Source organism: Zootermopsis nevadensis, unplaced genomic scaffold, assembly GCF_977971745.1.
Source record: "Zootermopsis nevadensis isolate Lab colony 2312 unplaced genomic scaffold, Znev_1.0 Znev_ptg000028l, whole genome shotgun sequence".
Classification (NCBI taxonomy): Eukaryota; Metazoa; Arthropoda; class Insecta; order Blattodea; family Termopsidae; genus Zootermopsis; species Zootermopsis nevadensis.
Genome location: NW_028259160.1, coordinates 4,499,064 through 4,511,164, shown reverse-complemented (window position 1 = coordinate 4,511,164; position 12,101 = coordinate 4,499,064). Strand labels below are relative to the sequence as shown.

Below are 12,101 nucleotides of genomic sequence, written 5' to 3'. Positions count from 1 at the left end.
CACAAAAGATGTTCAAAGTGACTTCCTTGTGCTTGCAGGCAAGCTTCACATCTCGTTAACATATTTCTAAATACTAGACGAAGCTCTTCTGGGGTAATTGCCGAAATCAGTTGTCAAATAGTTTCTTTAAGTTCTTCTGCAGTGTGTGGATTGTTTACATAAAGCCATGAATAGGATGAATATTTGGCATATGTTTATACTAAGAACACACGTTGCTTAATACTATACACCATATTATCAACGTCAATCCGCAACGAGAGACACAATGAAACTGATTCGCCAGTGACTCATGGGAAGAACACGCACTAGTCCTGCTGACGTCAACAGATCGCCAGCCGATCACGCAATGCAAGCATGACCGCAGCCTCATTAAATGGAAACCCGGTAGTTTCCCTTGTATATTTGTATGAGGTGAATGGTGATATGAGTAGAGTATTCGGAGGTGTTGATTGCTGTAGGATGTCTTAACAGTGATGAGCAGCGTGAAGATATTTCCTGGTGATTATGATGGGTTTAGAATATTTTTGATTTGAAAATGCATGTGCATAGCTTTAGTTTTGAAAGTTGATGCAATCTTGGGAGCTTGAAGGGGAATAAAGGACTGTCTGTGCTGTGAATTGTAGTGTTACAGGATTTGGTGAATTGTGAGAGTCAGCTTTCAGCATCTAACCTTGGAGTTTAATTTTAACATTTTTGTGGTCTTGTGGGTTGCTGGCACACTGGTTCAGTAAAGAAAGTGTAAATCACTTGGGATGTATTTACCAAACTGCTTGCCTGTGTAATGCAGTGATTAAATATAAAGGCAGTAGTGAATGGTATCATAATACCAGTGAAGGAGAGAAAACTTGGTGTGGGCGTAGTTAATTTGTGTGCTTAATATTGCAATTGTAACTTACAAAATGACTTGCAAAGGATGTTATTTAGACAAAGTAAATTTGTTATAAAATGCTCTGCTCTTTGCTGCCATTGTTCTGATAAGCAGTGTGAAGGTTATATGATGCTTGGAGGCACGATATGTAAGCTATGATGTGGTTAAGATTATAGGTTCTCATGGCAGTAAGTATGAAGGTGGCTGTCTTAATGGGATGTTATACTCTGTAGTCTTGAAGTTGTTTGAACGCAACATCCCAGAAGGTGGACATCCTTTAATATTGGTTATCTGTATAAAGATATCAAACCAGTGTCAAGGTGTTGTATGTTTAGAGTTGACCAATTGCATAAGTTTTTATGATTCATTATTTTGTAATTCTGAAAATACATGACAATGTACAAGAAATTTTCAGAACTTGTATATGAAGTCTATTGTACAGTACTTCTGAGCTACTCCTGTGTTAGTTGATGAATCAAATTAAGAGGCCAGTTAGAAACAAAATTTGCTTGTTATGGTTTACTGGTAATTTTTGTGGTTCAGTTTTTATAGTTTATTGCTGATAGCATATATCACATCAGAAGAACATCAATGGAATACTGGTTTCTGTTTACTAGTTTTCTTTGATTTTTTATTGCCTTGAACTTATTACAAGTTTATTTCTGCAGCTAAACCCTTGTCTCTTCCCATTTACATCATCTTTACCAAGCCGCTGATGATTACCCTCAGTGATCAAGAGTAGGCCGAATGGTCGAGCAGTTTGCGAATGATACTACATTGCTTTGGTTCACAACATAGCTAGTGACTACAGTAACTCAGAAACTGTTACCCTAGCATCAGTTTTAACCAAATAAATAGTTGTCATTTGGTATTGCTTAGGAAGTACATACAGTATTTTCATTTGGGCACATTTCAGTTTTTGTTGGTAATATGAATTCATCAGTGGATAGGCACTTTTCAAAGGGTTCTATGAATGCTATTGGTTTTGATATAAGGTTCATAAAGTCTGGAACTGATGACTGAATAAGTTCTTTTTAACAATGTGTGTTTGCCCATTTTGGTACACTTTACAGATGGAACAGGTTTCTTGTATTTGTTTGACTTCTTTTTGGTCTCGCATAGACTACCACATGTCAGTTTACTAAATTATTTCTGGAATGTGGTTTGCCTATTACATATTTTTGGAATTGAGTCATTCTACAGTCGTGCTATATTTAAGTATTTATTCAGGGGTGGATTTTTAATGTCTAGCATTAGTGAAGTCTGTACTGTGGTGGTGTAGCGTATCTGCACTTCTGTATTTACTACGAAAATGTAAGCGCCATTGTGCAGTCTGTGCAAAGCTAATAGTTACTAAGCTGATCAAAATTGCACATTTGATGGAATCTTAAAAATTGTATTTTTTACTGAACTGACTTCCTGAGTCACATTAACCCATTTTATGTGCTCTTACTTTTTTTTTTGCTAAGATCTATTTTTGTCCTGTCATGTTCACTTGGGTCTTAGCTTATCCCCTTCAGGTTTTTTAGTTTATATGACTTGAGTATATACATTTTTATGGGTTCAAAACATGGTATTTTGAAAGAACTTGACTAGAAGAAAAAGTTATGTTGGGTAATATTTGTAGAAATTAAACTGCTACTTTTCTCTCCACCATGGATGTTTGCCATAGAAGACTACTTGGGTTTGGTTGTGATAAGAATATTTGGGCATGTGACAAATCACATTTTAAGTTCAGGCATGTGATCAGCAAACATGTATTGCATAAATAATTTTTAAGGGCTTTACTGGGATCTAAATTTATCAACTAGCACAAACTTTCTATGTAGTGATTGGTTTTGATATTTGCAGGGTGCCAGTAGTGATGCACAATTTTATTGCAATATTATATTTGTGTTCTGTTGAAGCTCTGGCTCTTTCATAACTCGTGCTCTCAGCATCAGTGCTGCATCTCATGTTGACATTTTCTGTGTATTTGCAGTGGGCATCAGCAGTGGTTCACACAAATGTTTGCACATTTTGTGTTCTCAGATAAAATATGGTGGAGTATATTACACTTGTGATGTTCATCGCTTTTTGTTTTGTGTTAACCATACCAATGTGGGTAAAAAAATTGGCTGTTCTTCCAATATCATGTATTGACATCTTGTCAGTACTTGGTATTGGATTTGTCGAGACTGGCTTTGCTGAAGAAGATACTCTTACATCAAAAGGCAGGAATTTCTTGAATGTCTGCTAACTTCTCAAAGACTGCTTCATGATCTGTATCATTTGTATTTTGTGCCATTTTTCACTCATCTTTACATTTTGGTATCTGGCTCGCTTCGTAAGTTCTTAGTCTTACTTTGTACCTTACCAGTGTGTGTAGGTACCATTGAAGTTTTGTGTGTGGTGTCTTCAGTTGTATAAGGTAGTTCGAGTAAATGGAAAAGCTACAGGCCCAAAGGTTATGTTAAATATAGTTTAATATACATTGTCTTCCCCACTTCTTTCTTGAAACTGTGATGTGTGTGTTTCGGAGGCTTCAGTGAGATTATCCATCATTACAGTCCACATCATGCCATGGTTCCCTGAAAGGAAAAGAAAGTCATTCTCCGTAGAGGACAAGATAAAAATAATCCGCATGATCGAGAGTGGGAGAAGTATGGCTGATGTTTCAAGGGAAGTTGGATTATCATCATCCACTGTGTCAACTATTTGGAAAGTGCGAGCATGTATTAAAAGTGCTTATGAGAAAAACATGTTGGGCAGTAAGAGGCTTCAGAGACCAAGAGTGCGCTATGATGTTGAGCGTGCTTTGTTTCGATGGTATGGTGTAGAAAAGGAAGCAAATGTGGATGTGAGCTTGTCAATGCTGCAAGAAAAGGCAGAGGAATTTGCTAAGCTTCTTGGTGACAAACGTTTCTTCATTACGTATGGATGGTTAGAGAGATTTAAAGCTCGATATAACATTAATTGACTGTTCAGAAGCAGATTCTACATTCCAATGGTTAAATTTGAGGTGCACATATGACCTTTTGATAGTTAGAAAATGAAAGGATTCTCATGAAAGAACAGATTTGTGTAGTCACCAGAAATCCCTGGTAATGCGGGATATTAATTTAATTGCAATGACATCTTTAGACAAGTTCTGCGTCATTCAGATAAGTGTAGCACTGCTCATGTTCATAAACATGTGATGTATAATCAGATTTTGTGTATTAAATATGGGTAGTTGAACTTGAACTTTTAGTTCCTTAGGGTTTCATCACAGTGATTTTGTCTTCCTACTTTTTCAAGAACAGTACTACACTTTTTAATCATGTTTTTTATTTCTGATTTCTAACACTTTGGAAAATTAATTTTGAGTTGTGTGAGCTAGTGTCATGGTGTAACATCCACAAAACAAAACTTCTTGTTTTAGATTTCATTATTGAGATCTTCAGTTTGCAAAACTGTGGGATTTTCATGGAGTCTTGAACTTCTGCCCTATTCTAAATAAAGCAAATTGCTTGTTCTCCAGTGTTCTTCTGATGCAGATTTTTTGTAGGTGTTGAGGTCATCTTCGAAAGCTTTACACAACTTTATACCAAAGCATTGTTCCATAGTCCTTTCACAGTGTGACCACTGAACTTGCACATAAGGTGTACTCACATGTGGAAACAAAAGCATCAACTTATTCATACTGGGGCTATTTTGGATGATTAACATCTATTGTCCATACCATGTGTTTGCATTTAGCAAAAGTAGAATGTTCTGATTTGTCCATGATAGGAAACAAAATTAAGATATGCAGTTTGTAGTGGCAGAAGATGGATATATTGCTGTGTTCCTCTTTCTTGGAAAGTATTGCACTGAGGTTGTTTATCATAGTACAAAAACAGATAAATATGCTGCAGTATGTAAATGAAAGCTAAGACTGTGTGATAGGTGAAAGAAGCCACGAATAATGGTGAAAACATGCTGATTGCAGAGAATTAGATGAATGTGAATGTAGTAGTGGTATAGAAATATGAGCACTATGTAATGAGTTACATTGGTGTCAGTGATGCTCAGAATTGCAGTCAGAATATTTGTAGAAAAGTCAAGCAAGGCAGCCTCGCTGTTACCATGTTTGTTGCATAATTTATTTTGTCAGAGTAATGGTAAAATTTAAATGTGCTGAGCCTATCTTCGCCTTTCTCTGTGTGGAATTTACATCACATTCTCTTTGAGCATTGTCATATCAACATCTCATAACGTTCCAGGTGTTTGAACGCTTAGGTAATATTAACAGGAGTATGTCTAAAAGAGTAGAGCACATGGTTGGTGTTTTGATGGAGTAGAATAGTGGTCAGTTTTTGTGTTTGTCTTATGTTTAATTGGCACAAGCTATATTTTATGTCGATAATGTAGCTCATGGCCTAAGTGATCTCTCATGGGCTGATAACAGTTGCCACTTGATCTGTAATGCTTTTCAGGTTGTCTTACTTTAGGTATGAGTACATTTGAAGTTTGTTTACCATGGTAACATTTCTTTTCATAAGATCTGCTCGTTATTTTGTTCTTCACAGTGTTCTTTCTTCGCATGATGTAAGAGTTTGGTTTGTATTTTTGAATTGGTTGAATTAACTCTGGTTCCTGGTTCATTGTAATGTCAACATCAGATCTGAATTATGGTTTAGGTGAATGGGTAAACCTGCTGCCTCTGACAGTAGGTTTCTTTCCTTCCAGGGTGCCTGGGTCAGCTGTATTCGCTGATCCAGCGACATGTGCCCCCTCCCCTCCCATTTGATGCCCCTTTGATGTCTGAGCCTCCCCCAGCCCCACAACTAGAAGCTGCTGATCTGACAGATGCCACTGTTGATAACTTGCTCCGATCGCTTGCAGGCGACGTCATGTTCCGTAAATATTCTGTGCAAAATGTGACTCGAGCATTGGAAGCAGTGCTCAAACAAGGCATGACTGTGAGTGAGGCATCTCTAAGATTTGGAATCAAGCGGTCCACCCTGCAGTTCTATCTGAAGAAATTGAATGTCGTAATGAGAAAGTCAACTGTTCGATTCCAACAGGACGAGTCTCGCTTATATCTTTAACTTTATTGTGAAAATGCAAGAACTGGAATTACAGTAGGATAATTTGTTCGTTTATGCAGGGTGTCCCACAGCAGGATATCCATAACTTAACTTCATGCTCTTGGGATCATTTTGAGTCAAAAGTTCAGATAATTGTGGGTCCAATCTGCAATGGTTTGTCAAGAAAATGTTCTGCACTCACTATGAATTGGCTGTTGGAGAAATTAGTTCACTAGGCTGTGCACATGGTGTGCATAGGCAAGGTGGGGCAGTCAGTGCTTAAAGACTGCTTGACAGCTGTACTTGGGTTTCCTATAGGAAGATTTGCCATTGTTATTGGAAGATGTTCCTCTGCTAAGCAGACAAGAGATGTGGCTGCAGCAAGATGGCACTCCTCATTTTGGTAGGCAGCTGACTGCATTTCATAATCAACAGATTCCAGACCATTGGATTGGCCAAGATGGTCCAGTTGCCTGGCTAGTGAGATCACCAGATCTTTCGCCTTTGGACTACCTTCTCTGGGGTCACACGAAATCCCTGGTGTATGCCATCAAGTTGGACAGTAGGGCTGAGCTGCTGAATTGAATAATGGACTCTGTTGCTAACATCAGAAATGATCATCGTCTGTTACTTCAATTACACGACTGGCTCAACTGTGCGTTGACGATCAGGATGGCCATTTTGAGTCACGTAAATAATGTAATTGAAAAGGCAATTTAGATTGTAGTCTTTGCTTAATAATAACGTAACCCAAAATTAATGGAAATAATTTAAAAGTTACAAATGCAATAAAATGCTCGTTCTTTTGACAAACCGTTGCAGATCAGGCGCAAGTTTATTTGAACTTTTTGACTTGAACCCAAGTGCACGTGGTTAAGCTATGGACATTCTGTTGCAGGACACCTGTGTGTTTTAATGCCATAGTATGTTTTTTTATTTGTGTGTTTTCATGTCAGTATTTAGAAGCACCGTAATAAATTTATGCTTTCCTAACATGAACATTTATATGGTATAATTTGTCAGAAAGAAAGAAGAATGTTTTGCAGTTGCAGTACTGTTACCAGAAAATGAACTTTGAAGCAAATATAAAGTCAGGTCTTTTGGGAAGTTTTTGAAAGACGCTTGACTTGTTTGGAGGTCATGCGGTCAACAGGTGCTGTCACTTTGAATGAAAGGATGCAATTGGAATTTATAGACTTATGTTTAAGCAAATTCATTGTTGACCTGTCCTCTCAGGATTAATGGTGTGTGAAAAATTTATTTCTTCCAGGTAAAGATTTTTTAATTTCTTGGGGTAACAATCGGATGTCTTTGGGACTATAGTAAGTCTTAGGTACATGATTTCACTACTACAGAATGTGAAATTGTCAAAGTAATTAACACTGGGGAAGCCACCACAGCACCTTCATAGCATTGTCAGTCGTACAGAATGTTTTGAATTGGCCTGAATTTAGTTTTGTTGTATTGTTTCTGTATTCTCTTGTGAGAGTGATGTGTTCACAGGTGCTATAGGTTTCCAACTTACAGCTTTTACCATGATTTTGAATGTGTTGAGATTGTTTCATATTTGCAAAACTTCTTATTAATGGACATTCTAGGGTGTGAAATACATATGTTGCATGAGTTAATGATGCAGAGTTGTATACTGTCATAAACACCAGTTTAAACCAAATGTCCTGATTAGCAAGCATCATGTGAATGTGGCTGACTGCAGGTGTTCTGATTTAAAAACTATATTCTTGGCTTTTTGGGGTAAAATGAGCAGGACTGCAAATACAAGTAACTGATAACCATGGGAGTAATCGAAGAGTCCTCGTAGTGTACTTTTTATGCATGACCATTGGTTTTATTTTAATCTCTGTAGAGCTGTGAAGAAAGCTGGCCAGTGATGGCAATGATCAGTTGGTGGTGTTCTAGTCTGTATGTTTACTGTATTTCGATATTTGGCTCTGTCCCATTGTCAGAACTTGCTCATAAATCGAGATGATTCCCATTGCAGTTTAATGCTGTCATTTTTTAAGTTTGTATTTATTGTAATTGTTAACATTACACAATTAAAAAACTGGGTGAACCAAAAGAATGGTGTGTTTTAAGAAAAAATTAACACAACTTGTTCGAAAATTAAGTTCTGTAGAACATATTTGTGCAAGGTTATTTATTTTGATATACCCATTGCACAAATATTTCCTACTTTGAAAATGGTAAAAATATTTATTTTAATTGGATCACATTTTTTCAGTATTGCTTGAGTAGGACAAATTTTGTAGGGTTATGGAAACCCAGTCCTTTTCATCGATGCATAGTCAGATGTGATGGGAGCTCACGTTTTGAACTGCTGCACTACTGTCGGACTGAGTTGGTTCTCGGTTTTTTCATCAATAAGTCTGGTCTGTTGTATTACAAGATAGCATCTGATCAACAATTGGCCAACTGAATTGAAGTATTTGAGCTGGAATCTAAGAAAGTCTTATCCAATATCAGTTGTAATATATGTGATTTGAATTATGAAATATACCTGTTTGGCATTGAAAATGGAAAATATTTTTTCTGAGTTATCTGAAGTGATTTTTTTTGTATCCATACTTAGATATGTTCTACACAAATTACTAGTTTAATTTGTAAATGCATTTTCAATATGTGCATTGTGAGCATCCAAGATCATCTGCAGCTGACATTGGAAATTTTTGCACAAGTGCAGGTAGTTTCTTTACTGGCAGTGATGACTGCTGCAAAAGGTTCTTGTTGCACAGTTGTGTGTGGTTTGATTTTGCAAACTGCAGTACATTCTCCCAAGACTACTAAACTCGAGAGACATATTTCCACCAGGAATTATCAATAATTTAGGGAAATGTTTGGGAAATGCAGTTTAATTATGTTTAGACTGTTTGTGCAAAGTTTTTATATAAGGTTGTTAAAATGCAGGCATTTCGGTTACTTTGTGTAGTTTTTCTTTCGTATTACCTTCTTGTGATGTAAACGGTTAGTTTCACAGCACAGGGATTTATTCATGTAGGATAAATAGTTCTATGTATTCTTCTTAGAGTAAATTGAATCCAAAATTATCTTAAGAGACAACTTGTGAATTTGAAATTAGCTGTTGAAAATTTTTTGTGGTTGATACTATTTTGGGCATGACCAGCAATATATGACTAGGTTTGCCATTATACCGAGACGTTAGAGCTTGTGAGTCAGGGATTTTGAGGTTGTATCAGTGATCTGTATACAGTTGGATCTTTGGTACATCTGTTTTCCAATTTTAAGTAGGAAGGCTTGTTGCAAGGTTTTGCAGTGCAAGTTGCACGAACTAAATAATGGAACTGTTCATCAAACTGCCTGTTTGGATCTGATCCGAATATAGTATTGATGTAAACTCATTAGTATCATGGCTTAACGTTGACAATTTTCTTTGGTTCGTACAGGTTTTGCACCATGGCATGTTGCAGACCAGTCTAGGGATGAGGTATTCATGGCAGCACAAGAGTCTGTTGGTGCTCAGAGGGATTCACAAGGTAAGATTAAAAGCCTGCTATATTTATTTGCCTAAGGAATCACAGGGCAGCAACAGTTTTGGTTACAGTTTACTACTGCTGACACTGCTGGTCAGTTGAAATGAAATATTTTAATGCTCCTCTCCAAATCTAGGCAAAAGTTACAACAGAGCTATTATGGTAAATCCGGCCAGAAGTTTTAAGTTGGCACATAGTTTTTGTATGAAATTGAACTTTACATATTTTATTTTCTCTGACCTTCCATTTGTGACAGATGCATTCATTTAATTTCTTAATAAAAGGATTGGGTTATATCAGTAATTTCATTCAGATGCAGGTATACTTCGAGTTTTCATTGAAAAAAATTAATACAATTTGCTTGAAATCATAACAATTGTTTACCAGTGTTCCACTGCAAGTTTCATTTTGTTTTGTGCCCTGTGATTCCTTTATATTACCAGAGATCATGGTCAGATTTATATTTCCTGACTTAAGCAGCTCCAGCCTCTGAATTGGTGTTGCAAAATGCCCCTCTCTTCGGCTTCAGCATCCTGCATCATCGGGCATTCATCGTGGATTGTGACCTCGCCCCAACACTGAACCATGCAGTATATAAACGTTTTAAAGGCTGTACTTGTGCAGGTCATTTTTGTGGCACAGCAGTTTAAAAATGTTTTCTTAATTGGTAATTGGTTCATGAAGGATGGTTCTGGGGAAGACAGGTGCTTTTGTGGGTATTTCCATCCAGTTACGTTGTAGGCTAGACAGGATTATGGGGTGGAATTAGTATGAAAGTTCCCTTGATCATATAAACCATATAGGTTTATCTTCAGTGCAAGATTTTGCTTGTTGTACCTAGATAATGTTTATCAGAGAACAAAAAGAGTAATGGAGATTTTTTTCTGTACATCATTGTTTTATATTTAGCATGTTAAATTAACAAGTAGTGGGTATATTTATTATGATATTAATGAGGTAAATTGTAATATTTTACATGTATAGATGAGGATGGGTTCTGGATTTGACTGGTTTGGAAGTAAAGGATGAGATTCACATACTTCTAGGTTAGGATTTAAGACTGCACTGGAGTGGTTGATAAACTGACTAATCCTTTCTTGGCATAAGGGACAGCACATCTTGTGGGCATGATGTTACCACAAAAGTATTGGATTATTTTGTGCAACACAGGTTTTGTGCATTGTATAGCATTGTGTTTGTTTTGGGTGGCTCTTGCATACCCAGGAATAAAATCTTAGGTCTAGTCTGTTACATATAGCAAACTGGTGGAGTATAGCTTACAGTTGGGGGAGATGCTTTCTGTGATTATTACCTGGGAAAAATACGTACTTTTCGTGAGATTAAAGTACGGATTAGACCCTTTATGCATTTTGACAGTTTTCTCATTAAAAGTTTTATAGGCATAGTATTAATGTTATGTAGATGTTACTGTGCGATTAATGAATGCAACATTTAAACTGAGATTTTGGAAGATACAGGACTAAGTACACTTAAGCTTGACAACTTATAAAAGGTCTGAAATTATGAAGTGTAGTTCAGGTTATACAGTACAATTCTAATTGTGTATGGTATGCAACTGTAGGTAGAATAAAAATGATTTAGTTTGCCCAGGACTGGAATGAGGAAACATCTGCTATTTATCTTTTACAATTTGGTGGATGAGGAGCAGTCACTGCAGTGCAGCAAATGAGGTTTGTTGCGTATCCCAGCCGTGCGCTGCAGGCTGGCTGCCTAGCTGGGAGAACAGAAAGAAATCCATAAAAGCTGCAAATCAATAGCAAGGCAAGCTCTGTAACTTCCCCATGCACCTCTCCTCCCCAGACTGTCTGCGTGCACCCCATCTTTTCCCAGCTGGCTGTAACCTCCCCCCTGGTTATTCAGGTCAATTGTATCTTTGAATAGGTGTTTGTAGGTTAGGTTTTTATAGAAATACTTGGCACTGGACAGTTAACTAATATGTTACTCAGTGTACATTTTTTAAACATTTCAACTTCCTAAGATTTAAGCTATTTGCAACACGGTAGTATATTTATGCAAACTTTTGTTAAGCTTAGAGCAATGTGCTGTTTAGACTAATTGAATTTTGCATAGTTGATATTGGGGGAACCTTGTAGAAAGTAAGCAGTAATGAGCGAAAGCTGATGTTGCATTGGATGTAGTTTCTTAATTTTGGGAGATGTGGAATTGCAATAACTTGGATATGTAGTCCTTGAATATTCCCATTTTTACATTTAAAAATACTACATAGTGTTTGCAAGGCTCAGTATATTTTTGTTGAATTATATTCTCATGTAATTTTTATTTGAGAGAACTTTGTTTTGTTCGCCCCAGCACACAACAAAATAATATAACAATGTGTTGGCATAGCTGCATTCAAAAAGGTGATCGGAGGGAAATATAGTGTCAAAGGAGAGGAAATGATGGGTAGAGACAGGGAAAGATTGTAACATTGCTGAAAGGAGTGGAAGAGCAGTGTAGGTTCCTGGAAAGAAAGAGGAGATAATAAGAATGACAGATGCAGGTTTGGTGTAAGGAAGACAAAGCTTTGCCTTATTGTGGTAGTTCTTAGAAGTGTATTGGTTGTAGGAGGCTTACATATTATGGAACATGAGATGAAGATAAAGCTTGTTAATTGAAGAGGCAGAGTAAAAAGAACTTAAAAAGGAATGATCTTACAGGGAGCATCAAGATAAA

At 36.9% G+C, this 12,101-nt stretch overlaps 1 protein-coding gene across 50 annotated transcripts in view; it reads left to right on the top strand.

Moving 5' to 3' along the window:
- LOC110827600 (uncharacterized) overlaps positions 1-12,101 on the top strand; it is a 264,274-nt gene that overhangs the window by 3,320 nt on the left and 248,853 nt on the right. For 49 of the 50 annotated variants that reach the window (XR_015537347.1, XR_002542414.2, XR_002542413.2 and 46 more), the window contains exon 4: positions 9,321-9,410. Coding sequence is in view for 44 of the 50 variants with exons in the window: in XM_022059406.2 (XP_021915098.1) it covers positions 9,321-9,410 (90 nt within the window). In the remaining 6 variants the exon portion in view is untranslated. Of the gene's footprint in view, positions 1-5,560; positions 8,441-9,320; positions 9,411-12,101 lie in introns of those variants that run through there. The other variant, XM_022059408.2, reaches the window with a different exon arrangement.